The 24,613-nt window shown below is 62.0% G+C and overlaps 2 protein-coding genes across 4 annotated transcripts in view; both read right to left on the bottom strand.

Annotated features, from left to right (window-relative positions):
• CPEB1 (cytoplasmic polyadenylation element binding protein 1) overlaps nucleotides 1–9,469 on the bottom strand; it is a 47,601-nt gene extending 38,132 nt beyond the window's left edge. The window contains exons 1-2 of one of the 2 annotated variants that reach the window (XM_064517662.1): nucleotides 9,180–9,469; nucleotides 893–1,070 (exon numbers count right to left, since the gene is read on the bottom strand). In XM_064517662.1, coding sequence (XP_064373732.1) covers nucleotides 893–1,070; nucleotides 9,180–9,275 — 274 coding nt within the window. In that variant the 5' untranslated portion in view covers nucleotides 9,276–9,469. The remainder of the gene's footprint in view (nucleotides 1–892; nucleotides 1,071–9,179) is intronic. The other variant, XM_064517661.1, reaches the window with a different exon arrangement.
• Nucleotides 9,470–9,790: 321 nt separating this feature from the next.
• On the bottom strand, nucleotides 9,791–23,810 carry AP3B2 (adaptor related protein complex 3 subunit beta 2). Of its 2 annotated transcripts, XM_064517660.1 has the most exons (28): nucleotides 23,475–23,810; nucleotides 19,775–19,850; nucleotides 19,603–19,677; nucleotides 19,186–19,281; nucleotides 18,844–19,004; nucleotides 18,507–18,573; nucleotides 18,223–18,405; nucleotides 17,738–17,914; nucleotides 17,305–17,402; nucleotides 17,073–17,127; nucleotides 16,821–16,892; nucleotides 16,570–16,632; nucleotides 16,210–16,342; nucleotides 16,003–16,112; nucleotides 15,702–15,878; nucleotides 15,394–15,580; nucleotides 15,156–15,274; nucleotides 14,692–14,803; nucleotides 14,224–14,404; nucleotides 13,928–14,117; nucleotides 13,766–13,841; nucleotides 13,242–13,348; nucleotides 12,866–13,097; nucleotides 12,698–12,782; nucleotides 12,316–12,413; nucleotides 12,173–12,196; nucleotides 10,764–10,902; nucleotides 9,791–10,360 (listed from the first exon to the last, which is right to left on the bottom strand). In XM_064517660.1, exons 1-28 carry the CDS (start codon nucleotides 23,672–23,674, stop codon nucleotides 10,210–10,212), a joined length of 3,444 nt encoding a protein of 1,147 aa, XP_064373730.1. In that variant the 5' UTR covers nucleotides 23,675–23,810; the 3' UTR covers nucleotides 9,791–10,209. The 2 variants fall into 2 exon arrangements, with proteins under 2 accessions (XP_064373730.1, XP_025972197.2); XM_026116412.2 differs by lacking the exon at nucleotides 12,173–12,196 and having other exon boundaries at nucleotides 9,792–10,360; nucleotides 23,475–23,809.
• Nucleotides 23,811–24,613: the final 803 nt, after the last annotated feature.

Below are 24,613 nucleotides of genomic sequence, written 5' to 3'. Positions count from 1 at the left end.
ACAAGTCCAGAAGGCCAGCTTGTTTCCAATAATGGCAACAATGTTTATTGACCCTATAATTCAGAGAAGAGGGGAGCAAGGGCAAGCACGGCTGCACAGAAGCACACTGGCAAAAGGAACATCAGGCTCCAAGCAGGTACATTCATCACATTTTTTCCTACTGTAAAGGCACAAAAGCATGTCCTTCAGGGACACAAAAATAAGACAGACCCAATACTCCTGTGCTTCATTTGCATCAAAACAGCAGGCTTTGTGCCCAAGCAAAGACAGCAGAACATGCCCAGTTCCCTCAGAGCCTATGGGAAGTGAGTACTTGCAGCACTGATTTGAGTCTCAAGCTCCTCTTTGCAAGACAGTCTTCATCTGCATGCACTGCTGTGGTATACTCTTAAAGACAAGATATTAACAAACCTCTAGCAAAAATGGTTATTGAAGAGTCTTTTGCATTTGTAATATATGCAGCAGATCAGCCATCCTAACCACTAACAGATTAATCCTGCCTCCAGGAGAGGCAGACTACAGAGGAATCTGCTGGAACTCTCTCTACCAGGAGAAGTTGGCAGATGATACATTACACAGGTCAGGCAACAAGAGCTCTCATCCAGCCCACACACCAGCCCACAGCCTCACCGGCAGCTGACGGGGTGCAAGCCAGCATTGCCACGCACCTCCGCAGTGCCAGGGAGTAGTCTGGTTATCCGCTTCAGGCACGCAAAGCCCCCAGCACCAAAACAGCACAAACCCCAGCTTCAGACAGCTCCCTGCTCACAAGGACATGCAATGACCACAGCACCAGGGAGCACCAAGACATGTTCACTAGGTCCAAAGCAACTCCTCCATTACGCCAACCCTCAAACCCCCAGCCTGCATCAAATCCAGCCAAACACATCACCTGGCAAGATGTCACGTTTGCCTTTTGTGATTGGTGTGGTGCAGACGCCGCTGAAATCCAAGGAGTTGTCCAACATGGCATTTATTCTGCGGAATATATCTGCATTGCTGCAAGTGGAAAGTGCAGGGGCATCAGGGCTATCCCAGCAGTCTTTCAGGCTCCTCCCAGTATCTTCTTTCTGATAAAGAGAAGAGATTAGTGTCAAGCAAGCTAGTACACACCACCCTGCTTTCAGCACACTGTAGGAAAATTCCAGATTGCCTCTCATATTAGCTTCAACTCCAGGTCCTAGCAAAACCCAAGCAGACATCTTTGCACTAAAGAAACACTTAAGCAAGTGGGTCAGCAATTTGTCAGCACAGCACATCAGACCAGGACCATTCAGGTCACAATTAGGCACAAGCTCAGCATGGCTAGAATAAACTTGAGACTAAAAGGCATAGCTCCCAAACTCAGCTGGTGGCTAGCATGAGATTGCTGCTTTTCTCCAGCATGGTTCATCTCATTGCTAGGAAACAGGCAGAGATCTGGGTAACAGATGCTCCTCTTCCCCAAAAATCAGTGTCCCAACACTGCAGGGGGAAGGTCAAGCAAGACAGCCACAAGATACCAGTTTTCTCCTGTGCACAGTGACAGAGAGCAACCACCCACGTGTGGGAGCTCTGAACAACATCTTGAAACAGCCCAAGTCAGCAGCCATGCAATCACTCTAGAAAGCAGGCTTATGGAAAAAGTGACTTCCCAGCTACTCAAACATAGCCCAGAAGTCCTGAGGTTTCACTTGGCAAGGCAGAGAACTAAATCCTGACCTTCCATTTAGTTAGCAGCTCCTTACAGGAAGGAGACATTGCCCACTATCAGCTTTGCTTTATCACAACCCTCCACAGGCACTGATCCATCGGCTTCCCCAGCTTTGAGGCTGGCCATCCTATACAGGTCAGAGCTCCCAGTAAAGCTTCTTCTGCATGAGGAGAGCAAAGCACTGAGCTGGCACCAGGAAGCAGGAGAACTGGCACTCCAGTTGCTTCCAAGCTGCTTTCACATCTAGGCTTCTTTCAGTGCAGCTGTACAGCAACATTCAAGCCTCTGCCAATCCAGAGGCTAAGCTTAATCTCTAACCAGCATCTTCAGAGCACAGGCAGGTCTTCCCACCACCCAAAAGGCACTGCAGCAGAATTCTGCTCCTGGACCTGCTGAGCAAACAGTACCACTCTCAATTAAGATTCATATTAAAGAAGAGCAGGAAGGCACAGTCTCCCCAGTCTTGGCCTCTGGACCAGAATCCTTGCCATTAAATCTAGTTAGAGCCAAACTCAAAGAACAGAATTGCAGCTAAGCTGGCAAACAAGGCCACTGCTACTCCAAGACACCCATAAGCCTATAGCTTTAGATTAGAACATTTGTATTTGTCACAGAGGCATTTAATACATCTACCTTTTGGATGTATTCCTGCAAGAGCTTAGGGCCTGACTTCCCCACATTTTCTTCCTGCTTCATCCACATCTTGACTGCAGAGCGAGGAGCAAGATGTCTTGCAGCTCAAAACTTGACATAAGCTTAAGACCAGTAGCAAGCCCAAAACAGAGCTGGCTTTATTTTATAGTGATCCCTTAAGTCTTTCTAGTATGTGGCCTATAACTGGATGCAGAAGGCAAGTCTAAACCCAATTTCACACAGCAACTGCAACTTTATCCCAGCTCAAGTATGGGACTTGCATTTCTCCCCATAACTCTATCTTCAGGAGCAGCATTACTGCTGTAACACAAAACTCTCCTTTCAAGCAAGTCCTCAACAGGCATGATCTGAGACTTTTCCAGGCATGCAAGCTTCCTTCACAGTTCAGTAAAAACAAAGGTACCCCTGTGCTAGAAGGGTGCAGCAACAAACTGCTGGATATACAACTCATGTGACACCTCCAGGCAGGACCTGAGCAATTGATGGAAGGGATTTCAGCTTGACTGTTTAGGACCATTAACATCTACTCAGCACTGATGCCTGGGATATTTGTCTACTGAAAGACTCAGCCCACCCTCAGATAAGGTCCTGAAACTCAGTCAACACAGTATAAGAGCATTCACAAGCCAAGAGTAAACAGGTAGGGCTCAAAGCAAGCTTCAGGCAAGAGTAAACAGGCAGAGCAGGCTTTAGGTCATCTTTATAAAAAGCAGCTGAGGAGTACAGAAGCTCAATTTAAGAAAGTATTGCCAGTCATCTTTAATAAAAATAAGTGCCGCATCAGGCTGATTTGGCACAAGCGTGAAACTCCATATTCTACTCATGTTACTGCTAAAGAACCTCTTACAGCAGGAGGCAAAGCTTTTTCCTAGGAGTTTGCGCTAGCAAGACAAAAATAAACTCAAGTGGCAAATCAAATGCCTGACCCATTCCTGCTCATTTAGCATTTGATGCTTCCCACAACTGGCAGCACCAGCCCTGCCACAAATAAGAACAGAAAACAGCAACACTAGGGCTAATCTTTTCTACAGAATCTCCTTTTACTTAAAAAAGTTTTAACCTTAAGGTTATGAAGGTTATCACTCCAGAGATGCTGCAGTCACCCCGGGCCCAGGAGCTGGCATCCAACACCTTGTAGAAAGTGGCTCACATCTCCAGACTTGGTCCTGGTAAAGCTCACCCCTCTCCCCAGACCCCCCCAAAACACAGATACTCCTTTGAGAAGAGCTCTGCAGGTCTTTAAGTGCACAGGGCCAAAACCCCTCAGCCTGCACATTCAAGTGGAAAAGGTTGCAAACATACAGCTGGAGAACACAGCCATGACTTAGTCCCAAGAAAACCAGTTAACACCAAAGCATAGAGAAGCATCATGTCTGAGGCTGCATCTTCCAGAACATACTCAACTCTCAATCTCAAGCCGAGCAAAAACGCATTCTTGAGCTCAGCTACAATCAGCTTCCAATGCTCTGTCTTGAAGGGTTTTGCTGACCCAAGCAATGCATTGATAGCTACACATATACTGCTTCTTCAGGCTTCTCTGAAACTATACTGCCTGGGGGTAATTATAGCTACAGCTGACACTCAGAGCAGCTGACCACCTCTGCTTTCACTGGGGCATCAGTGCAAGAGCAGTGGAAGGTCCCCTCTCACCTGGAGGCACTAGCAGTAACCTGGCACATTTTGTGAGATCCTAGGCTGTAATCAGAGACCCAACGACCACTTGTCCCAGCCAGTCCTGTCCACTAAAGCATACAATCCCAATTCAGAACAGCAGGCATCATTTTATTGTGGCCAATAGATGAGCAATAGCCAATACAGAAGGGTGATCTAGCTGGGAGTCTACTTAAAGTCATCAGAAGTCAAATGTTGCTTCCTAAAGCCTGGTAAGACACCCAGCCTCTCAGCTGGAAAGTAGAGAGTTTCTAGACATCTTCCTAGCTCAGAAAAATGAGAAAGACAGTTCAGTGCAATAAGTGCACAGTGGCATGAAGCAAACAATTTACAGGCTTAAAGTTAAGTCATCATGGTGGATCTGGAACACAAACCCAAGAAGCATTGTGCAGAATGATGATGCACAGCAAGGAGAAGCTCAAACAGGAGCACTGTCTGTCATCTTGGCTCAGCTTAATCATTAGCCAAGAACCCATGTCCAAGCATGAAGATTCATCTCTAGGGTGCTACAGGCTCTGAGCCAAGGATGGCAGTAACAGGGTCCTCCAAACAAAACCCACTTGAGAGGCAAAGCACCTGGCTTGATTTGAAATAGGGAGAGGAGCTTCTGCTCCCTCTCAGTAACAGGAGGACAGAGCAGAAGACAGCTGATGAGCCATATCACCATGCTACGGAGCTCTTGCTCACTGGCTCCGCATCAGGAAGCGGGCAGCTAAAGCATTACCCCAGCAGCTGTCAGGTCTCTTGGGAGACCTGTCTCTTTACATCTTGCCAGCCCCAAATGAATCCCAGGACTGCAGCCTGCAGGGAGAGACCCACGGGAAATGAACCTGGAGCAGTTCAGTCTTTGGAACAAAATACGCCTGTGTGGCAAAAGCCACCAAGGATGTCTAAGCATAAGCAGAAATGCAGGCACCTTCACAGCCCGGAAGAGCAAGCCACGCACATCTGCAGGAGAGCTAGCTTTCAGCATGGCAACTAGTGAAATCCCAGGGCCATCACAGCAAGCCTGCGGCATCACAGCAGCACTACGCAAGGAGGACGAGGATGTCCTATTCCATAGGGAAGCCACAAAACACAGCTTGGCTGCCAGGATTATCGAGATGTACGTCAGCTCCTCAGGATGCTTTGGAGCAGAGAAGGTTGTCCACTTCAGCCACTATTCAGCCTTTAGGTTTTTACATCTTTCACAGAAGCCTCACTTGAGGCTGAGGCATAGCACACTACAGCCTTGAATCCCGAGACAAGATTTGAGAAGCTATTAAAATGGTGTCAGTCTCAACATAATTAAGTCAAGATGGCTTAATACTTTTATATCAAATCAGCTCTGAAAATCCCTTTTTACTAGTGTAGTTTGCTTCCCAAGCTGAAGTCAGCTATACCAATACAAAGCACAATACTGACATAACTGTTCCTATCAAGCAATACTGCTATTTTAGCTATATTGACAAAGTCTGTAGGCTCAATTTGTCTTAAATAAGGTCTGCACTACTTGACTTATCAGCACTCTCAGCATCAGCTGGGCTGACCTTAAGAAGTTTTTCTAAGGTTTACTTTGTGTAGAGAGGGCCTCGAACACATCTGGCTGGAACCAAAACTGTTTGGAAGCAATTTCGATGGAATCATTTTCCATGGGAGTGTTAACTTCAGAACTACGCTGGTTTTGCCAAAACTCTTGTTTTGAAAGCAGCTTCTCCATTGAAGCACCTTCTTTTTGACATTTTTGGAACAAAATGTTCTGAAAATATTACCCAAACTGCTTCTGAAACAAGTGAAATGACAAATGTTTGTTTCGATACGCTATCAAAGCAAGAGGTTTTAATTGGTTTAGGGAGATTGTTCCCGTTGAGACAAAGTGTAGCAAAGCACCAGGACCCTGAAACTCTAGGCAAAAGGCAGTTTCCATCCACAGCTCTAGCTGGAACCACTTACGAACAGACCAACTGCCAGTGCATGTGGTCAGTCTATCACAAAAACAGCCACAGCAAAAGTTAATTGACTTTAGCTGGGGAATACCAAAGGGTAACAGCAAAGCTAAGAGCTTGTTTTTCCAGAAAACTCTCTTGCCTGTGTAGTTGATTGAGCAGAGGTTGGGGACTAAGTCTCCTGGGTCAGCAGCAGAAGTCTTGCTGCATGAAGCTCTCAGTCTCCTGGTTTAGGAGTAAATAACTGTTCCACATGTTTTCCACTCTAAAAAGGACTTTAAAAGCACTCAGAACTACCCCTCCCTGGCAAAGGGACTTCAAAGCAGTAAGCAGGATTACGGGTTTCCACTTAACTGAAGAAACACACCCCACAATCATGAATCAGAGCTCAGTATCTTCAGGTGAGAAAAGCTGTGGCCCCGGTAACCCGGGCAGGAGGGGATCTCAGTCACAGCCGGCTGCCCAGATGGGAGCACGGGACGGACACGCTGCTCTGGGCAGAAGCACCGCGCTCCTGAAGGTAACGCATCCCAGCTCGAATCCAGTGCATCCAGCGGGGCTGTTTCGATTATTCTCAGCAGCAAAACCAAGCGCGGCCGCTACGTGCACCAGAGTTGGGAAGGCACACGGGCGGAGGCGAGGCACGCTACCTGCCCGGACATCAGCAGTCGACTCCAGCCCCGCGCTCAGAGCGCACCACCGCCGCTCCGGAGCCTGCTCTGACGCCGCCGCCCCGGCTCGGCGCCAGCGAGCCGACACCGCGCGCAGCGCAGCACGGCACGGCACGGCACGGCACGGCGCCCTCCGGGCGGCACCAGCGCTGCCACGCCAGCGCGGACGGCGGCGAGCGGCGCGGCTCTGAGCCCCTCGAAACGGGTCGCCGCGGGCCAGACCCGGGCAGCGAGTCCCACGCCGAAGCGGCCGGCCCGCGGCCCCGCCGCCCCGGCCCGGGCCTCCCGCCGCCTCCCCGGCCGCGAGGCTCGCGGAAGGCGCTACAGCCACCGCCGAGGCTCCCCGCGGCCGCCCCCCTCCGCGGCCGGCGCTGCGGGGCAGAGGCGCGGGAGGCCGCCGCGCGCCCCGGCGCCTCCCTTTACCCCCGGGAGCCGGCGGGGAGCGCGCAGCACCAGCGCCGCGGGCCTCCCCGCGCCCGCCCGCCAGGCGGGAGCAGCGGCCCGGCCCCCCCCGCCGGCCCCGCCGCCGCGGCCCGGCCCCCCCCGCCGGCTCCCGGGTCGCGCCGCCCGGCCCGGTCGCGGGGTGGGGGGGAGGCGCCGCCGGCCCCGCCCCCCCCGCTCACCTGCCGCCGCCGCGCTCGGCCCGCGAACGTGTGAAACCACGTGAGGGGGCGGCCTTAAAGGGGCCGCGCCCGCCGCCGCCACGCGCCGCCCGCCTCCCCCCCCGCCGCCGCCTCGCCCCTTTGAAGCGCGCGCGCTCCCGTCACGCGGCGCGGCGCCCGCCGCACGTGCCGCCCCCCCCCCTTCCCCCACGAGGCCCGGCCGCCCTTACCGGCGGGAAAGCCATGGGTGCGCCGGGGGCGGCGGCGGCGCTGCGGCCGGGCCGAACCAAACCGAACCGAACCGGGCCGCTGGGTCTGGCGGAAGCAGCAGCAGGAGCCCCACCGGCCCCGCCGGCTTTTATGGGCCGCCCGCTTCCCCGGGCCGGCGCCGCGGGGGGGCGGGGGGCGCCGCGGGGGGGAGGGGCGGGGGCGGCCGCGCACGCGCACTGCGCCCCGCGCGCCGCCCGCCTCCCGGCGTGCCCCGCGGCGGCCGGTTCAGCGCACGGAGCCGGCGGCGATTCCCCGCCGCGCCCCCCCCCCCCCGCGCCGCCATGTGGCGCCGGGTCACGCAGGGGCTGCGGCGGCTCCGCGCCCGCTTGGGGCAGCCGGAGCTCGGGACGGCCCCGGCGCCTCGAGGAGGGGCCCTGGCTGCGTGGCCCTGAGAGGGCCCGGGGCGGAGGCCGCGGCCTGCTCCCTGCGCCCCGGCAGCTCCCTGCTGCGCCTCCCGGCGGGCGCGGGGCTGCCCGCTCGCTGCCTGGGGGCCCCGTGGCCGGGCCCAGGCCTCGGGGAGGCGCGTCGGCAGGGCCTGGCAGGGCCGCTGCTATGTCGGCATCCGGGCGGAGAGGGCTGCGTGCGAGGACAGCGCTCGGCGGCTGTGCGGGCCAACGCGCGATGCTGTTTGCGGGAGGACTCTGGCGGCATCCCTCGGGAGAGAGGGACGCTCGGTGCACCAGAAGCAGGTGGGCTCGCTCTGTGTTCTCCCGTGCTAAGTCACCCGGGCTAGGCCCACGCAAGACGCAGCCCCCCCCGGGCTGCTGGCAGCCCTGCGCTGCCTGGGGAGATGCATCCCGCAGCTTTGGCACTGAGCAGCGCGCTCGGCAGGTTCTCCGGAGACGCTTTGGGGCAAAGCCCGGGGGCCGGCTGCTCACAGCGAGCGCTTTCAGGAGGCGGCTGCGCATCCTGGACGCCGTCCAGCAAGGCAGTGCCCTTCCCGTGCTGGTTTCCTCCCAGCGTCCTTCTCCCCTTCTCGGCCGCTGGGCTGCAGTGTGAAGCCGAGTGCTGCCCTGAGACAAAGAGATCCTCTGTGTCCCCACACTGCCCATCGGCCCGGTCTTTGGGCGGGCGGGCGCCTGCGGCCATGGGACCCTGTGGGCACACAAAGCCTCCTTGACTCGCGCGCGGTCGCCAGGCTGCTCGTAGGTGGCTGCTCAGCCCGGCGCTTTGCGCGGTGAGCGTCGCGTCTTTGCTGCACGCTGCTGGGCGCTGTGATTCTCGCTGTGTTTCAGGCGGGGAGGGAGGGGGAACTGCACGGAGGCAGGACCCAAAGGGGAAAGGCGCTTTGTGGCAGAAACACTGGCTCTCCGTTTCCGCTCCGTAACGCAAGGCAGTGCTGCATGGGCATGAATTCCCCCTGTCTGAGTGCCGGCGCGCAGTCATCCGATGGGAACATCCCAGGGCTGCTGTGAAATGTCGCCCCCCCACTGCTGCCACTCTGCTCCCCAGCCTTGCACCCCTTTGGGTGGGAGGGGAGGGGAGCCTGGCCCGGGAGAGAAAAGTGCAAAGCTCTTTTGGGTTAATTATTTAAAAGGACTTTCCTTTTAGAAATAAACACTTTACACCCAGCAGCTCGTGCTGTTCTGGCCAGATTATCTACCAGTGTTTCATTACCCGTAAAAATAAAGGCGATCTTATCCTTTCTCCTGCATACGCAAAAGAGAGCATGGAAAAAGCAGAAAGTCCTCACCCTTTTTGCAGCAGCGGAAGGGCTCAGACTCGAGGCGAATTTGGGTTCAGGCCTTCCCATATGTCCTTTGCGCATCCTTTCCCCTCCCTCCAACATCTGTGCTGGATACAGGCGTCGTGACTGGCTCCCAGCTGGGACGTAGCTTTGGAAAGGGTAAAAGGAAAGCCAGGGCTCTCTTAAATCCCACCCAGCCCGCGCTGGGAGGAGAGATCGTGATAAAGAGTCAAATTTCCTTTTTTCCAATTTGAAGATGAAAAGCCTCCTGGAGACGGCCCCAGGAATCCCTCCAGCGACTCTGCAGAATCAGCCCAGCCCTGACGTAGCAGGTATTTTTGCGGTCAAAGCATGAGCAATTCTGCTTTGAATAAATGGCTGGAAACCTCCCAGGACCGCTCGGTTCCCCGGCTGGGGGCTGAACGCCTCCCGCCCCCATCCCTCTGCCGAGCCCGGCTCGGCACAGCCAGCGGGAGCACTGAAAGGGTTTAGCCCAGTGTCTTGCTGCTTCAAGCAGCTGAGCCCAAACTGGAGCTACCTGCATGTCAGCAGCCGGGTTTCCTCCCGGAGCCAGTGGCCGCCTGCCAGAGACACGGGCAGCCTCCCCAGGGAGGCCGGAGCAGCCTGGTGCGCAGCGATTTGGGGGCGATCCGGCCGCCGCGCTTGCGAAGCGGAGGTGCCGAAGGGAGCGGGTTCAAGGAGAGCTTTATTGGGAGATCCTGGCCATAATAAATAGGGTTACGCTACGAGACCGTCGCACGGCGAGGGGCTGGGGGCAGGAGGTGCGCTGCTGGAGCCGGCCGCATCCCCTCCAAGCGGGGCATCGCCCTGTTTCCTGTCTCCCCTGTCCCGCTCCTTCCTCCTAGCCGGCTCCGGAGATCCCTGCATCTCCCCACCAGCTGCTGCCCCGCCACGCTGGGGCTCAGGGCGAGAAATACCCGGCAGAAACAGGTTACGTGGATGCAGAGGGTGTGGGGGAGCGGGGTGGACCAGAGGAGATGGCTGCACGGGTCGTGGCTGTGGCGGGGCCCGGCAGTCACTGCACCAGGGCCTGGACAATGTCCTTCACCAGCATGGTGCCAATAACCATCTTCTCGCTGTTGACGGTCAGCTGGGCCGCGGCTCCCTCCCGCTTCTCCAGGGTGATGAGCACCAGGCTCCCACTGGTCACCGTCTTGGCCGCGAACCTGCCCGCCGGCAGACACAGGGCTTCAGGGCGAGCTGCGGCCGTCCCCGCCATCGCCCTCCTGTCCCTGCCCCCCAGCATCCTGCACCGGGCCGGCACGGCCGTTCCTGGGATGCTGCAGCCGGGACTGGGGAGGCCTTTGCCACCCGCAGCCACTGTCACAGTGGGTTTGGGTGCGGGCGGCACAGGGGCTCCCTGTCCTAAAGTAAGACCCGAGCATCCCCCCAGGGAGCTGCTTTGATTTGGGTAAGACCGGAGAGGTAACATCCCCTGGCCGGTTCTCCCTTAGCCTCCCCTCCGCGATTTGGGCCCCGCAGCAGATCGCAGGCTCGGCACGGTCTGCTCGAGCTGCGCGAGGAGCCGGGGGTCCCAGCAGCGCAGTGCGAGGCGGCGTCTCCGGCTACCTGTACTCGTTGTCTGCTCCGCAGGGCACGCGGCCCACGTTGGCGGCCGAGGTCACTTGCTGGACGATGGCGTGGTCGCTCCGGCATTTTTCCGGCAGTGTCAGCTTCTCCGTGATCTCGCTCATGCCCGTCAGCTTCCCTGGGGCGGGCAGCAGAGGCACCTGCCCATCTCCAGCCTCGCACCCCGGCCCTCTGTCTGCGGAGCCCCTCTGCCCCGCGCGCGCCCCCAGAGAGCGGCCGTGTCCCTTCCGGGGCTCTGTCTTGGTGTCCCTGAGCCAAGCCCTGATTCCTGCCCCCCGTCCAGCCTCTGCCTGTCCCATCTCATCCCGCTGGGGTCATTGTCCCGAGGTGCCAGCCGCGTGCTGGGGGAGGGCTCAGCCCCATCCTGGGGCTCATCGACCCCACGTTGTGCCTGGGGCCTCGCAGCCCAGGCTTTCCACGAGGTCCCGACACCCTGCTCTTCCCTGAGCATTTGCTCTTCTCCAGCCCCCAGCAGGGATGGATTTGGGAAAATCCCTCCTCCAGGACCCTTCCTGGGCTCGTCTCTGTGTCCTGCCAGCCTGCCTGGTGGCAGCAGCCTGCAGCCATGTCCCATGTCCCTGGGGAACGGCTCCTCCAGGCAGCGCAGGGCAATGGAGCCCGGGTATCGCGGGCATCGAGCACCCACTGTGTGCCGGCCTGGCTACGGGTGCAGCAGCCAGACCAGCACCTATCGCTCACCGTGCCGTGGCCACAGACCCCCCAGGGCTCCCCCCGCTGTGCTGCGGGGATGCTGCGGAGCGCGCTGGCTCTGGAAGCATGGGGACACGCAGCCAGGGTGTCCCCATTCCTTGCTGGCCCCTGGCCACAGCGCTGGGAGCGCCAAGCACCCGCGGGACCCACGCTCAGCCACCGGCTGCAGCTTGGTGAGTGGCTGCGAGGGAGCCGCTGGCACTGTCAGGCTGCACAGCGGCTCCCGGGGGCCACGTGCTCAGGGGACAGCTGTCCCCGCAGCCGGCGAGAGGCTTGGTGCTGGCAACGGGATGGCCGTAGGGCCCCTCGGGGTGGCACAAGGTTGCTGTGGCGGGGCCGGGTGCATGAGCGCAGGGGTCCAGGGACCCCACGAATACCTGGGGCTCTGCACAGCCAGGCATCACGGGGTCTCCAGGGCCGGGGATCTGCCCCGTCGTGCCCCAGAGCCCTCCACGCTGTGCAGGGACCCGGCGCGGCCCCCCGGGACCCCGGCGGCACCGGGGGCACCCAGCATGGCATCTGTCCGAGCTGCGCCAGGGATTGCTGCCGCCGTCCCCAGGCCCGGGGGTGCAGGAGGGGGGCTCGCACAGGGCAAGGGCAGCAGAGCTAGTCTAGGGGAGCGGGAGGGGGTCAGCAGTGCGCCCCTGCCCACGAGGGCCGGCTGAGCTGCGACTTACCCTCGCCCAGCCGCGAGAGGTGCTCTAAGGACATGGTGAGGGCGGCAGAGGGAATAAAACGGGTGGTTAGCGTCAGCACCGGGCGCGCCGGGCTCGGGGCGCTGGGTCCCCCCAAAGGCAGCCCGCCTCTGTCCCGCACTCACCCTGCTCCTTCTTGAACTCGTTCTCGCTCATGAAGACGGGAGCCATGAGCTCCCCCACGGGCGGCTGGATGGAGACGTAGAAGTGGCGTGTGTGGGTGCTGCAGAGACAGGCGGGTGAGAGGCTCTGGCTGGCCCGGAGTCCACAGGCAGGACCCCACCCCATGCTGCGTCCTCCGGTCCCCTGGAGCACCCCACGCCTATCCCACTGTCTTCCAGCCCCTGGGGGAACCTCAGTGCTGCTCCTGCTGTCCCCCATTCCCTGGAGTACCCCATGCCATGTCCGGCCATCCCCTGTCCCCTGGAGGGATGCTGGTCCCTGCCCTGCTGTCCCCCACCCCCTGGAGCACCCCCTGCCCATGTTGCCCCAGTGCCAGGCGCTTACCAGAGCTGGAAGTTGGCTGCCTGGGTGGAGTCGCAGAAGTCGATGCCCATGACCACGCTGGCAGTGTCGCCGGGCGCCAGGCTCTCTGAAAGCACACGGCTGGCACCGCGTCCCCAGCAGCCAGCGGGCACCTGGCCGGCGGGCAGCACCCAGCCCACCCAACCGTACCAATCTCGGGGAACTCCTGGATCCGCATGCCCGAGAGCGGCTTGGGCTCGCTGATGCGCAGGCTCTTCACCTCGGCATCGGTGTTGTTGGAGATCTGGATCTGGACAGCCACCATGTGGGGGTCGTGCGGGAAGGGCCGGCGGCTGAAGCAGTACTCGACGGAGAGCCCCTCGCCCGTCATGCGGTGCAGCAGCTCGTAGGTCCTCACCGAGCCGAACGCCGGGCTCAGCAGCTGCGAGGGAGCGAGGACGGCCGGGGGTGAGCAGGCTGCCCGGGCGCTGCAGCACGCAGTGCCCATGACCGGTGGATTTGGATGGCCCCCAGGGAGGATGCGGGATGTCCCTGGGGGGATGCAGGGACATTTGGGGTCACTTACAGCAGGTGCCAGGGAGGTGTCGGTGAGCGTGAGACCTTCCAGGTCAGTCACCAGGCTGGTGGAGACGATGTTGCTGGAGGGGACGGGCTGGGGAGGAGGCGGGGTGACTGTGGGGCATAGGGGGGCGAGGAGAAAACAGTTAGCAGAGCCCTGACAGGCCACAGTCCCATGGGGACAGTGCAAGGGGACAGCTGCACGGGGACAAGAACATGGGCATGGCCCCATGAGCACAGCCATGTGCCCCGCAGCCATCCTTGGGGACAGAGGCCGTTGACCCCACCAATCCCAGTCCCCTTTTCCAGCTCAGCAGCACCCCAAGAACTCGTGCAGCTCTGAGCTCTGCTGGTGTGGGAGGCCTGTGCCTCAGTTTCCCCAAGGATGCAGTAATGGCCTGTCTGGGGGGCACCCCCAGCCTGGCCATGCACCCGCTGGGGTGGCAGCAGGGGGGCAGACAGGGTGGCAGGACCCCTGCATGCCCCACAGCCAGGGCAGAGCCGAGCCCTGGCCCTGTGGCAGCTACTCACAGTCATCCAGGTCGAGCAGGGAGATTTCCTTGGGGCCTGCGGCAGTGGCCCTGGGACCGGGTTTGGTGCTGGCAGGCTAGAAGGAGGCAGAGAGCCGTGGGGTGAGCAAAGGGGCTCAGGCCAGCCCCGCACCACCATGCTGCTCCCCATCCTGGCCCTCACCGCCTTCCTCCGCTTGCCCTCCACCTCTGCTGGTGACTCCTGCACCTCGGAGCCCGAGTCTGACTCAGACGAGCTGCTCTCGGAGGCGCTGGCCTCCTCGGACGAGGTCTCGTCACGGCCCTTCCTCCCCTGCTGCTGCTTCTTCTTCTTGCCCTTCTTCACCCCTTCCTCCTCCTCCTCCTCGCTGCGGCTGCAGGGAGAGGCCAGCTCAGACAGGCCACATCTCGAGGATGCAGATCCAGCCGGGGAGACCCTGCCTCCATCCTCAGCCCCACGGGACGTGGCGTGCAAGGTACCTGCCAGCGCTCTCCAGGGATGCTTTCCGAGGGGCTTCCTTCTCCTTCTTCTTCTTCCTCTTCTCCTCCTCCTCCTTGTCCTCTGACTGGTCCCCGCTGCCTTCCTCTTCCTCCTCGCTGCCGGAGCTGGAGCTGCCCTCGCTGCTGCTGCTCTCGCTCTCCTCGCTGACGGACTCAGGCTCTGCGAGTGGGCACGTCTCAGCCCTGCTGCCACGTCCTGCTGCATCCCGCATCCCCCTGCTGTGTCCTGCCATGTCTTGCATCCACTCACTGTGTCCCACCATGTCCTGCATCCCCCCGCTGCATCCCACATCCACCTGCTATGTCCCACCACATCGCATGTCCCTGCACTGCGTTCCACCCCGTCCGGCACCCGCCTGCTGTGTCCCACATCCCCCCACCCTGGTGACCTGTGCCCAGCTCGTGGCACCACAGCCCGACACCCCACTGTGCTGCCCGGGCCCTCACCGCTGTCTGCTGACTCAGTTGGCCCTGACTCGCCCTCTGAATCGGAGTAGAAAGGTTTCTCCACCTTCTCCTTCCTCTTCTCACGGCTGGTGCACTTGGTCCACTCGGGAACCTGCCAAGGACAGGGGTGATGGAGCAGGGCTGGCGCCCATGGGCACAGAGCCCAAAGTGCTACCCTTGCCCCCCTCCTACCCCCACACCGGGCTGGCCACACGTGTCCCTGAGCACAGCAAGCTGGTGTATGGACACCTGCGCACACATGGTACACGCGAGGAGACGGCAAGGCACCTGAGCAGCCCCTGTTGGGGCTGTCCCAAAGCCTGCTGCAGCTCCCCAGCTGGGAGGTGCATCCTCCCTGCGGAGGAGGGCAACACTGTCAAGGCCCTGGAGCTCCTCCACCTTGGCTCCCAGTGTCTCCCACCACCCCGGCAGGCCCTGGGGACCTCTGCACTGCCCCACACTACCTCCACGTTCCTCACGGAAGGGTCGGGGGCCTCGTCCGGCCAGTCGGGCAGCTCCTGGTAGCCAACTGCCTTGGCGTTAAGCAGGTGGGACAGGGAGCCCAGCTGGAAATGGTCCCGATCTACGGCAGGACGAAGAGTTGGGGCAGCTCCAATGCAGCCATGTGCTGCTGGGGTGACAGCTCTCCCCATCCACACCCCCAGTTCCCATGTCCCCATACCCTATAGCCAGGGCTGATACCTTTGAAGGAGGATTCCAGGATGGGAGCAGGTTTTTGGGCCAGGAAAAGCTTCTTGGCATACTTGTTGAGGGCCCCACTCTTCTCAGTGGGCACGATGAGCTGGCGGATGAAGCGGGCCCGGTCCCGAATGTCGTAGTTCTGGTCGTACTTGGCCAAGTTGAGTACGTACTGGGTCAGCAGCTTGCTCTGCACCGACAGGCATGCTCAGAGCCAGTTTCTCCCTCCCAACAGGGAAACTGAGACAGGGACAGGGCCATCTCAGCCCTGCACCCCACGCCATGCTCATGGGGAGCCCATTCACTGGTACCTGCTTGGAGTTGGTCAGGTAGAGCTTAGCTGCCAGGTTGATGACCTGCAGCTTCACGATGTCCTCCTCATTGGTGAAGGACTTGGCCATCTTGCGCAGCACATCAGGTGCGATCTTGGGTACGTGCTCGCAGTACTCCCCGATGAGCCACAGGATGCTGGCCCGTGCCATGGGCACCTGAAGGATGGCCATTGGCACATGGCACGGCTGCCTCCCAGCCCATGGTGCCGAGCCCATACACCCACTGGCCCTCCACCGGGGTGGACCCCGGCTCCAGGGGCTGCGCAGCACCCTGACTCACCTGGATGTTGTCAGTGAGCTTGGCCATGTGCTTGATGATCTCACTGTGCTGGGCCGGCTGCATCTGCAGCAGCTTTTTGATGACCACCACGGATTCGGCCACAACCAGCTCTGCAGGCAGAGAGCCTGCGTTAGCAGGGTCCTACCCTGAGATCTCCTGCTCCAAGAGCAAAGGAGCCCCTGTTTCACCCTGGCCATGCTTGCTCACCATCCCGGTTGGAGAGGAGCTGGACCAGGCCATTGAGGCAGGTGTCCCGCACCTTCCCGATGTTGGTGGCACAGCGCCCGATGGCTTGGATGGTGGCTGCCACAAAATCTTTGTCCATGCTGCGGATGTAGGTCTGCACGGGCATGTGGAAGGCACATTACCCATGCACCAGTGCTGGGAATCCCCCTGCACGGCAGCTGCATGCCAGGAGTTTTGGAGACGATGCCATACTTGAAATTGGCATGCCGAAAGCCCTCTTCTCCTGGCGGGGATCTCCCTCTATCCCCCCATGGTGCTGGCACCCGGAGCCATGCTGGAGTGGCACCAGGTGGTCTTAGCGTGCCCGTGGCCCCAGCATACCTGAAACTCCCGCAGGATGGTGGAAATGTTGGTCTCATTGGCCAGGTTGGTGAGGACCTCCAGCTGTGGGAAGGAAGCACAGAGAGGCAGCATGGGAACACAGTACCAGGGGGCTGGGTCCCTGGCATTCTCCCATCCCCCTATGGAGAAGGGGCTCTGGGCTGGATCCTAGGAGCCCTGAAGGCCTGGCAGGGGTCTGGGCAGCCTGTGGGGCTACCAGCAAAGGGTCCAGCTAGGCTTTTCTGGCTTACCTTGAGGATCTTGATCTGTGTGGGGTCCGTGGAGCGGATGTAGAAGCTCTTTAGGTAGGGCTCAAACATTCCCTGTGTGGAGAGCCAGCAGTGTTAGGAGCACCCCTGGTACCGGCTGCCCAGCCCATGCCAAAGTTACCCATGGGCAGGTGATTCTGAGGACCTGGGCAGGAGGCATGCTGCCTCCCAAACCCTCCGTCTGCTCCAGCAGCAATGGGGCTGACCTCTGGTGCACTGGCAGCTGAAACTCACCCTCCGCTTGATGGACATGGTGGCCACATTCTGCAACACGACGTACTGCACCTCACTGTGGGGACGAGGAGGGGGAGCAGGGTCAGTGGGGCCAGGACCGGCTGCCCTCCCAGCACATCCCTGTGCAGGGGGCAGGACCCACCACAGCCCCACATTTCCCACGGGCCAGGGCATCCCAGCAAGCAGGCTGAGGGGCTCTGCGGGGGGCCAGCAAAGCCTCCGTGCTGCAGACCTGTGGCTCCGCAGGAGTCGCACCAGTGCCTTGGCTATGACGCCAACCTCAGCCTTAGGTGCCAGGTGGAAGTAGAGCTGAGCCACGGCCATCACCACCTGTGGGATTACACCTGTGCGTCACACTGTAGGCACAGGGACACCATGGGGGACACCCCACAGCTCCCGTGCGACAGTCATGTCCCAGCACCAGCCCAATAACACCCCAAGGAAGGAAAGCAAGGTCCACTCATGTGGACACCCACCACATTTCTCCTCCTGGGGGTCCCTGAAGGCCCCACCAGCCCCCTGGTGGCACCATGGCCATCAGAGGTCCTGAGAAAAGATGCTAGGACACTAGCTGCTGGCCACTGGGGGCTGGACTGAGAGCCAAGCAGGGCCTGGAGGAGATGGGACAGGGCTCCCCGAGGGGGTGGCTGTTCCATGGGGCTCACCGCAGCGTTGCGGCTCTGCAGCAGGGGCTTGGTGTTGCGCAGCAGCAGGCGGTGGTCAGGGTCCATGACATAGGGCTTGCACTTCACCAGTGAGGCAGCCTCCGCCTTGGCGTCCTTGGCGTCCTCCTCATCGGAGCCGTAGAAGGCCTTCTCAGCGCTCTCTTCCAGCAGGGACTCCTGCCGGCACACGGGACACCTTGCAGCCCCGCTGGGAGGGAGGGCGAGTGCCAGCCCAGCTGTCCGTGGCCATGCCTGGGCTGGCCCTCCCACACCACCCCAGCCCTTCATCCCACCTTCCCATCACCCTTATCTCCGACCACATCAGTGGACCACTGCGATGTGCCTGGACCCAGACATGAGATGCTGGAGCACTGCCCGCTGCGAGGGCTGCCTGGGGACACCCGAGGCTCCTCCAGTGGCAGACGCGGGGCCCCTGGTGCCAGAGGAGCTCTGGCAGGGCCATGGCACTGGGTGGCCGCACTCACATTCTGGTTGGGGCTGAGGAACTGGGTGCGTGCGTAACGCGTCAGCATGTTGATGATCACCACTTGGCCCCACTCCTCCACGTCGATGAGCAGATTGCAGAGCTTGCGGTAGTTCTTGTGGATGAGGTCGATGCGCTCGGGACAGACCTCCTCAAATGCCATCACCACGCTGCCGGCCACCAGCTGGAGACGTAAGGCTTGAGGGTAGCCAGAGTACCGGGCGCTCACTGGGGAGGGTGGCAGCCCCACATTTTGGGAAAGGGGAGATGGGGCACCCAGCTCACCGTGGTCTTGTCTGCCAGCAGCTTCTCAATCACTTCAATGAGCTGGTCCTTCTGGTCTGAGTCCAGGCTGCGAGGGGAGAGCAGGGTCGGCACGAACAGGAGCACATCACAGCTAGTCCAGTCCCATGGGGCTGACACTGCCCCAAACAACCCCGTTCCTCAGCCGTCTGCCCACCAATGCCAAGCAGGCAGGACCCCAGCACCATACCCCCAAAACTGCAATTTAACAGCAAGTACAAATCTTTAAACGAGTTCTCTTTGTCCTCCACACCACCACGCCACCCCATGGGGCCCCAGCCACCCCATTGGGCCCCCGGTGGCCCACAGACCCCATTACCTGTACAGTTTGGGGATGGCGTGGGCGGCTGTCTTGCGCACGTATGGGGACATGTCCGACGCTGCCTCTTTGATGGCCAGCATCATTATGGGCACGATGATGGGCACACGGATGCTGGAGAGGACCCGCAGGGCGCTGGCGCGGATCAGCTGGTTGGGGTCCTGCAGTGGGCATGCACAGCGCTGCAGCAAGCTGGGATGGGCTCTTGGGCCCCACCAGGACCCTCCAGGATGGGGATTTCGCCAGTGAGAGGATGCAGCTGGAGGTCCCCTGGGGCTGCCCAACCCCACTTCAGCCTCCCAGCCCCGATTTTGCCCCCCTAAAAGAAGCCAGGCCACCTACCTTGAGTCCTCGCTGGAAGGTGGAGATGGAGAGCAGGGCCAGGTCCTGTTGCTCCTCGGCGTAGCGCACCAGGTACACGTACACCAGCTTCTTCACCTGCGGGCCGCACGGCAGAGGGTGGCCAAGGTGGCAAGGACCCCGCAGCACAGACCCTCCCCCAGGATTATCCCCATACTAGGACAGCTGTCATCATCCAGTGCCTCCATCCCCCCAAAACTCAGCCCACACTAGCCCTCCCCAAAGCCTTTCTAATGCCAAATAGCATCCCTCCAGGAACTGCTCCAGACCCGAGGACACCCTTGGGTGTCAATCCCTTGCTCACCCCGCAGCGGGGACACCTGGCAGCTTCTTGCCACAGGCCATGCAAAGGCTGCTGCCCACCCTGGCCATGTGCACAGCAGCTGAGACCTGCCTCACCTCGATATTCTTGCAGGCCACATTTTTGACGACAGCTGGGAAGAGATCGGAGGCGTTCTTCCCACGGGCGATCATCTGGGGGGGAGGAACAGCGTGACACCAGGCACGCAGCCTCGGCGAGCCCATGGCACGGCATTGCCAGGTGCCGAGCTCGTGCCACGGCAACACTCACCGCCACGATTCTCTTCATGGCCTCCAGCTTGAGCGAGTCCTTGTTGCTATCCAGCATCTCCTTGAGGTCATCATGCCTGTGGAGCAGCCCAGGTGCTGTGAGGAGCAAGCCCTCACTCCCAGCAGCCCCTGGCCATCACCCAGCACCTACTGCGGAGGGTCCCCATGTGTATGCTGGGCATGCTGCAGCCTCCAGTGCCCACTGCCAGCTCCCAGGGCTTTGCTCGCCCTGGGCCACCAAATGTGGCCCTCAGGTGCTGGGATCAGGAGGACCTCAGCTTCAGGATGTAGAAACAGAGGAAGGAAAGTCCTGTTTTCCATTTTATTCACTTTTCCCACCTGTTTCCAGCCTGGCTCAGGGCTCCCCTGGAGGCAGAGGGCACTCGCTTGGCTTTGCCCCCTTCCCACGGTCAGGCTGGGGCAGGAGAGATGCCCGCGCCAGGCTGGGAACCCAATCCACAGCTGCTCGTGAAATATTTATCTGGGCAGGAATTTGGTTACAGGTGTGTGAAAAAGGACCCTGCGGCCCTGGGAGCGTTGCTGGGGCAACTCGCGTGGGCTGAGGTTGTCGCCCTGGGCACTGTCAGCTCCTTGTCACCAATGTCCCCTTTTATAAGGCTGGTTGGCACAGCTGTCCCTGCGGTCCCCGAGCTGACCTGGCGGCACGGCACCGCTAGACCTGCAAGGCTGCATCCACCTGCAACAGCCTCTTCCCAGATTGTCCCGTGGGGATGGGAGCTTTCCCAAAACAGCACCAATTTGCACCAAAAGCACTTCAGCGTCTGGAGAAATAACGTGCTTGCCATCCATGAGCACACGCCAGTTGCTAAACAAAGCGTCGCATCCTGAAACACTAAACCGTCCCCAAAACCCTGGCCGCCCGGATTGCACCCACACGTAGCTGGTGGTGCTGGGGCTTCCTGGCAGGACAATGCTCGGCACAAGTCCCCGCTGCCATCGTCCCACAGAGCCTCGAGAGCACGGCGCATGGCCCACGCTTCCGTGTGCCCCCTTCTCGAGGCTCGTCCCTTGCCCGCTCCCCTGGCGGGCACCCGCGGGGGTCCTTACCGCAGCGGCTGTGGCTGCCCGGCACCGCTGCCGCTCTCCGCCACGGCCTCCGCCTCGGGCCGCTTCAGCAGCCGGAGCTCGTCGGCTCGCAGGGCGCTGTAGCAGGCCTGCTGCCCTCCGTCGGCGGGCAGCACCGGGCTCCTCGCCTCCTCGGCCGCGGCGCCCGCTGGTGCTTTCCCCAGGCCGCCTGCGCCGGCCGGCAGCTGCTGCAGCAGCTTCTGCAGCGGCGGCATCGACAGCATCCCTTCGGTCAGCGAAGCCGGCGGGTGCAGCCGGCTCACCGGCGGCCTCTCGAACCGCCCGTTTGCCCCACGCTGACAGCGGCGTAGCCCCACTGCCGGGCTGCCGGGCTCCCGCTGGCTCTCTGGCCTGCCACGGGCCTCGCTCCTCCTCCCCGCTCCACCACCTGAAACCTGATGCTACGGCGCCGGGTGGCCCCTCACGTCCCGGCCACGCGGGCCGCGGCAGCGGCATGTCCCCTGGCAGGGCCTGGGGCTCATGGTTTCGGCTGCTCTGGTGCTGTGGCGGGGGAAGATGCTCAGTGGCGAGGCCAGGAGGGGTCAGCCCCAACCCCAGGCCATCGCCGAGGCCTGGCACTGCATGATGGTCCCCTACCCTGGGGTCCCTCTGTCACCCTGAGGATGCCTGGGGACCTGTCCTGCATCCAGGGACGCGGCTGCTGCCTCGCCGGGTGGGAGAGCTCTGCAGGGAGCTGCTTCCCGGGCACCTTGAGTGGCTTCGCAGGGGGCACTGAGCCCCCAGCCATGGCCACCACCAGCCCTGTCTGGGGACCGTGATCGTCAGCCCTCAAGAGGGGACGAGCGGGAGGTGGAGGATGGGGGCAACACCGAGGCCCTGCCATCCCTGAGGGGACGCCGGAATGGGCGAGGAGCCCACGGGGCAGCTCGAGGCTGTCCCCACGCACCAGCCGGGGTGACTACCAGCGGCCCTGAGCCCCCACCTCCCTGAGACGGGACTGGTGGGATGCAGCTGAGAAGGGACAGGAGGACGCAGGCTGTGCGGACGGACACGCCGTCCCTGGACAGAAGGCACAGCACCATCTAGTGACTGCGCGCCTCGTTATGGCCCCATCCGCGAGCACCCGTTACTCCAGCCGGAGCTGCACCGCGGCGCTGGCTGCAGGGTCCCGGGCGGCACCCCGCGGGGGCACCCATGGCCGGGGCGGCGCTCGCACCCGGGGCCCTGCTGCCTGCCCTGCGCCTCAGCCCGGCCGGGCTCTGGCATCACCTCCGGCACGCGTCGTGGGGCCTGGCTGGCCACCGCCATCCCTGTGGGGCGTCAGCCCCCGAAGGGCACAGATCAGGTGCTGGCACGTGTGGGCAGGACCCACAGGACCAAGCCACGGCGGGTCCAGCCATGGTCCTCGGGCGCCGAGGCCACCGCCATGGGTGCAGTGAGGGCTTGTGGGGATGCTGCCAGGCTCCCTGCGCTGCCCACTGGGCAAGGGCTCCCGGGAGGGCGGCACCAGGGCATGGGGACATCACCAGTGGGTGCAGGGATGGGGGACATCGGGGACACCGCCAGTGGGTGCAGGGCTGGGGGGACATCGGGGACACCGCCAGTGGGTGCAGGGCTGGGGAACACCGCCGGCAGGTGCAGGGATGGAGGGACATCACCAGCAGGTGCAGGGCTGGGGGACATCACCAGCAGGTGCACGGCTGGGGGCCACTGCCAGGGAGTGCAGGGCTGGGGGACATCAGGGACATTGCCAGTGGGTGCAGGGCTGGGTGGACATCAGGGACATCGCTGGTGGGTGCAGGGCTGGGGGACATCATCGTCAGGTGCACGGCTGCGGGGCCACTGTCAGGGGGTGCAGGGCTGGGGGTCATTGCCAGGGGGTGCAGGGCTGGGGGGACACCACCAGCAGGTGCAGGGCTGGGGGACATCAGGGACATTGCCCATGGGTGCAGGGCTGGGGGACACTGGCAGCAGGTGCAGGGCTGGGGGGACTTTGCCAGTGGGTGCAGGACTGGGGGGACATTGAGGAGACTGCTGGCAGGTGCAGGGCTGGGGGACATTGCCAGCAGGTGCAGGGCTGGGGGGACAGCAGGGACATCATGGGGGCATGCAGGGGTGGGGGGACATCGGGGGCATCGCTGGTGGGTGCAGGGCTGGGGGGACATCAGGGAGATCACCAGCGGGTGCAGGGCTGGGGGGACACTGCCAGCAGGTGCAGGGCTGGGGGGACATCACCAGCGGGTGCAGGGCTGGGGGGACATCGGGGACATCAGCAGCAGGTGCAGGGCTGGGGGGACATCACCAGCGGGTGCAGGGCTGGGGGACGTTGGTAGCTTCCCGTCCCTGGTCACCCCGCCACACCACGCTGCTGCTCGGGTGCCATCCCCTGAGCCGGCGTTTCCCGTCCCCTGCCCCAAAACGCAGCGCCTTCGCCCCAAACGCCCCCACCCCCCCGCTGGCCTCCCCCCCGCCGTGTCCCAGCATCCGCCACGCATCCCCGCGCCCCAGTGCCGCCCGGCCCCCCCGGCCCCGCTGCCGCCCCGTGTCCTGGGTGCCGCCGCCGGCCGCGCCGGGGCAGCGCCGAGGGGGGACGCGGGAGGCGGCAGCCCCCCGCACGCCGGGCCCGCAGCCGCCTCGGCCTCGCCGCGGCCTACCGCTTGTAGTCGGAGGAGAAGATGCCGCCGCTGGCCGGGTCGTGGCCGTACTCGGGCTCGCCCAGGCTGGAGGAGCCGCCCTTCTCCTCGCTGTAGGCCTGCCCGGCGGCCATGGCGGCGGCGGAGCGGGATGCGCGGTGGCGGCAGGCCGGGATGCGGGGTGGGCTGGGATGCCGGGATGCAGCTGATGTCAGGATCATGTGGAGTCGGGGGGGCAACGCCGCCGCCGCCGCCTCTTAAAGGCGCAGGGGGACACGCGTCCCCGCGTCCCCCCGAGCCCGCCGCGGCCGCCGGCCGGTGAGCGGAGCGGGTGCTTCACCCCCGCGCGGCAGCGACGCCTGCCCTGCCGGGGGGGCGGGGGGGGAGCCGCCCGCGGACCCGATGGCATGGAAAATCCTAACGAAGCGCATGGCTCGGCCTTTCCCGGGCACTTGGCCCACGGGGCGAAGGAGCGGGGACAGGCAGCAGCGAGGCGCGGGCCCCAGCATGGTGGCGGCGGGCCCCAACATGGCGGCGGCCTCCCTCGGGCTGCTTTGGCACCCGCCCGGTCCCAGCAGAAAGCGAGCGAGGGGGAAAGGCCGGAGTGAGGCCGGACATGGAAAGCGGCAGCCGCACGCTCTTTATTTGACCAGGGGCTGGGGAAGGCTGGAGGTGAGGAAGGCTGGAGGTGAGGAAGGCTGGAGTCCTCGGAGGGTTTCAGGCCTCTGCTCACACCACTTGGCAGCTCTCCTGCAACACAAGGCGGCCGTGAGGCGGCTGGCACCCGGGGGGCAGCCGGGTGTCCCCCGCCGCCCTCCGCCTCACCGGCTGCCGGGCCCCAGCGGCGCCACCGGGCTACTCACCGTCCTGCTGCTGCGTCTGTGCCGGTGCTAGGGGAACTCGACCTGCCGGGGAAAGGCGCCATGAAGCCTGGTGCCTGGGCGGGCTCCGCTCCAGGGCGGCCTGGCCGGGCAGGCTCCGCGGGCCGTGGCGGGGACGTGGCCCCGGGGCTCTCTACTCACCAGCTCGTGGTAGAACTTCACCAGGCCCAGGAGGTAGAGCGCAAAGTGAATGCAGTTGGTGGTGGTGAGTGAATACTCGGCTTCTGCATTCATCACCTCCCGCACTCTAATTTTGAAAGCTTCGAGATTGACCCCATC

The sequence above is a fragment of the Dromaius novaehollandiae genome, chromosome 10 (assembly GCF_036370855.1).
Source record: "Dromaius novaehollandiae isolate bDroNov1 chromosome 10, bDroNov1.hap1, whole genome shotgun sequence".
Lineage (NCBI taxonomy): Eukaryota > Metazoa > Chordata > Aves > Casuariiformes > Dromaiidae > Dromaius > Dromaius novaehollandiae.
The sequence above is the reverse complement of the archived record's forward strand: the minus strand, read 5'-3'. Positions and strand labels throughout refer to the sequence as shown.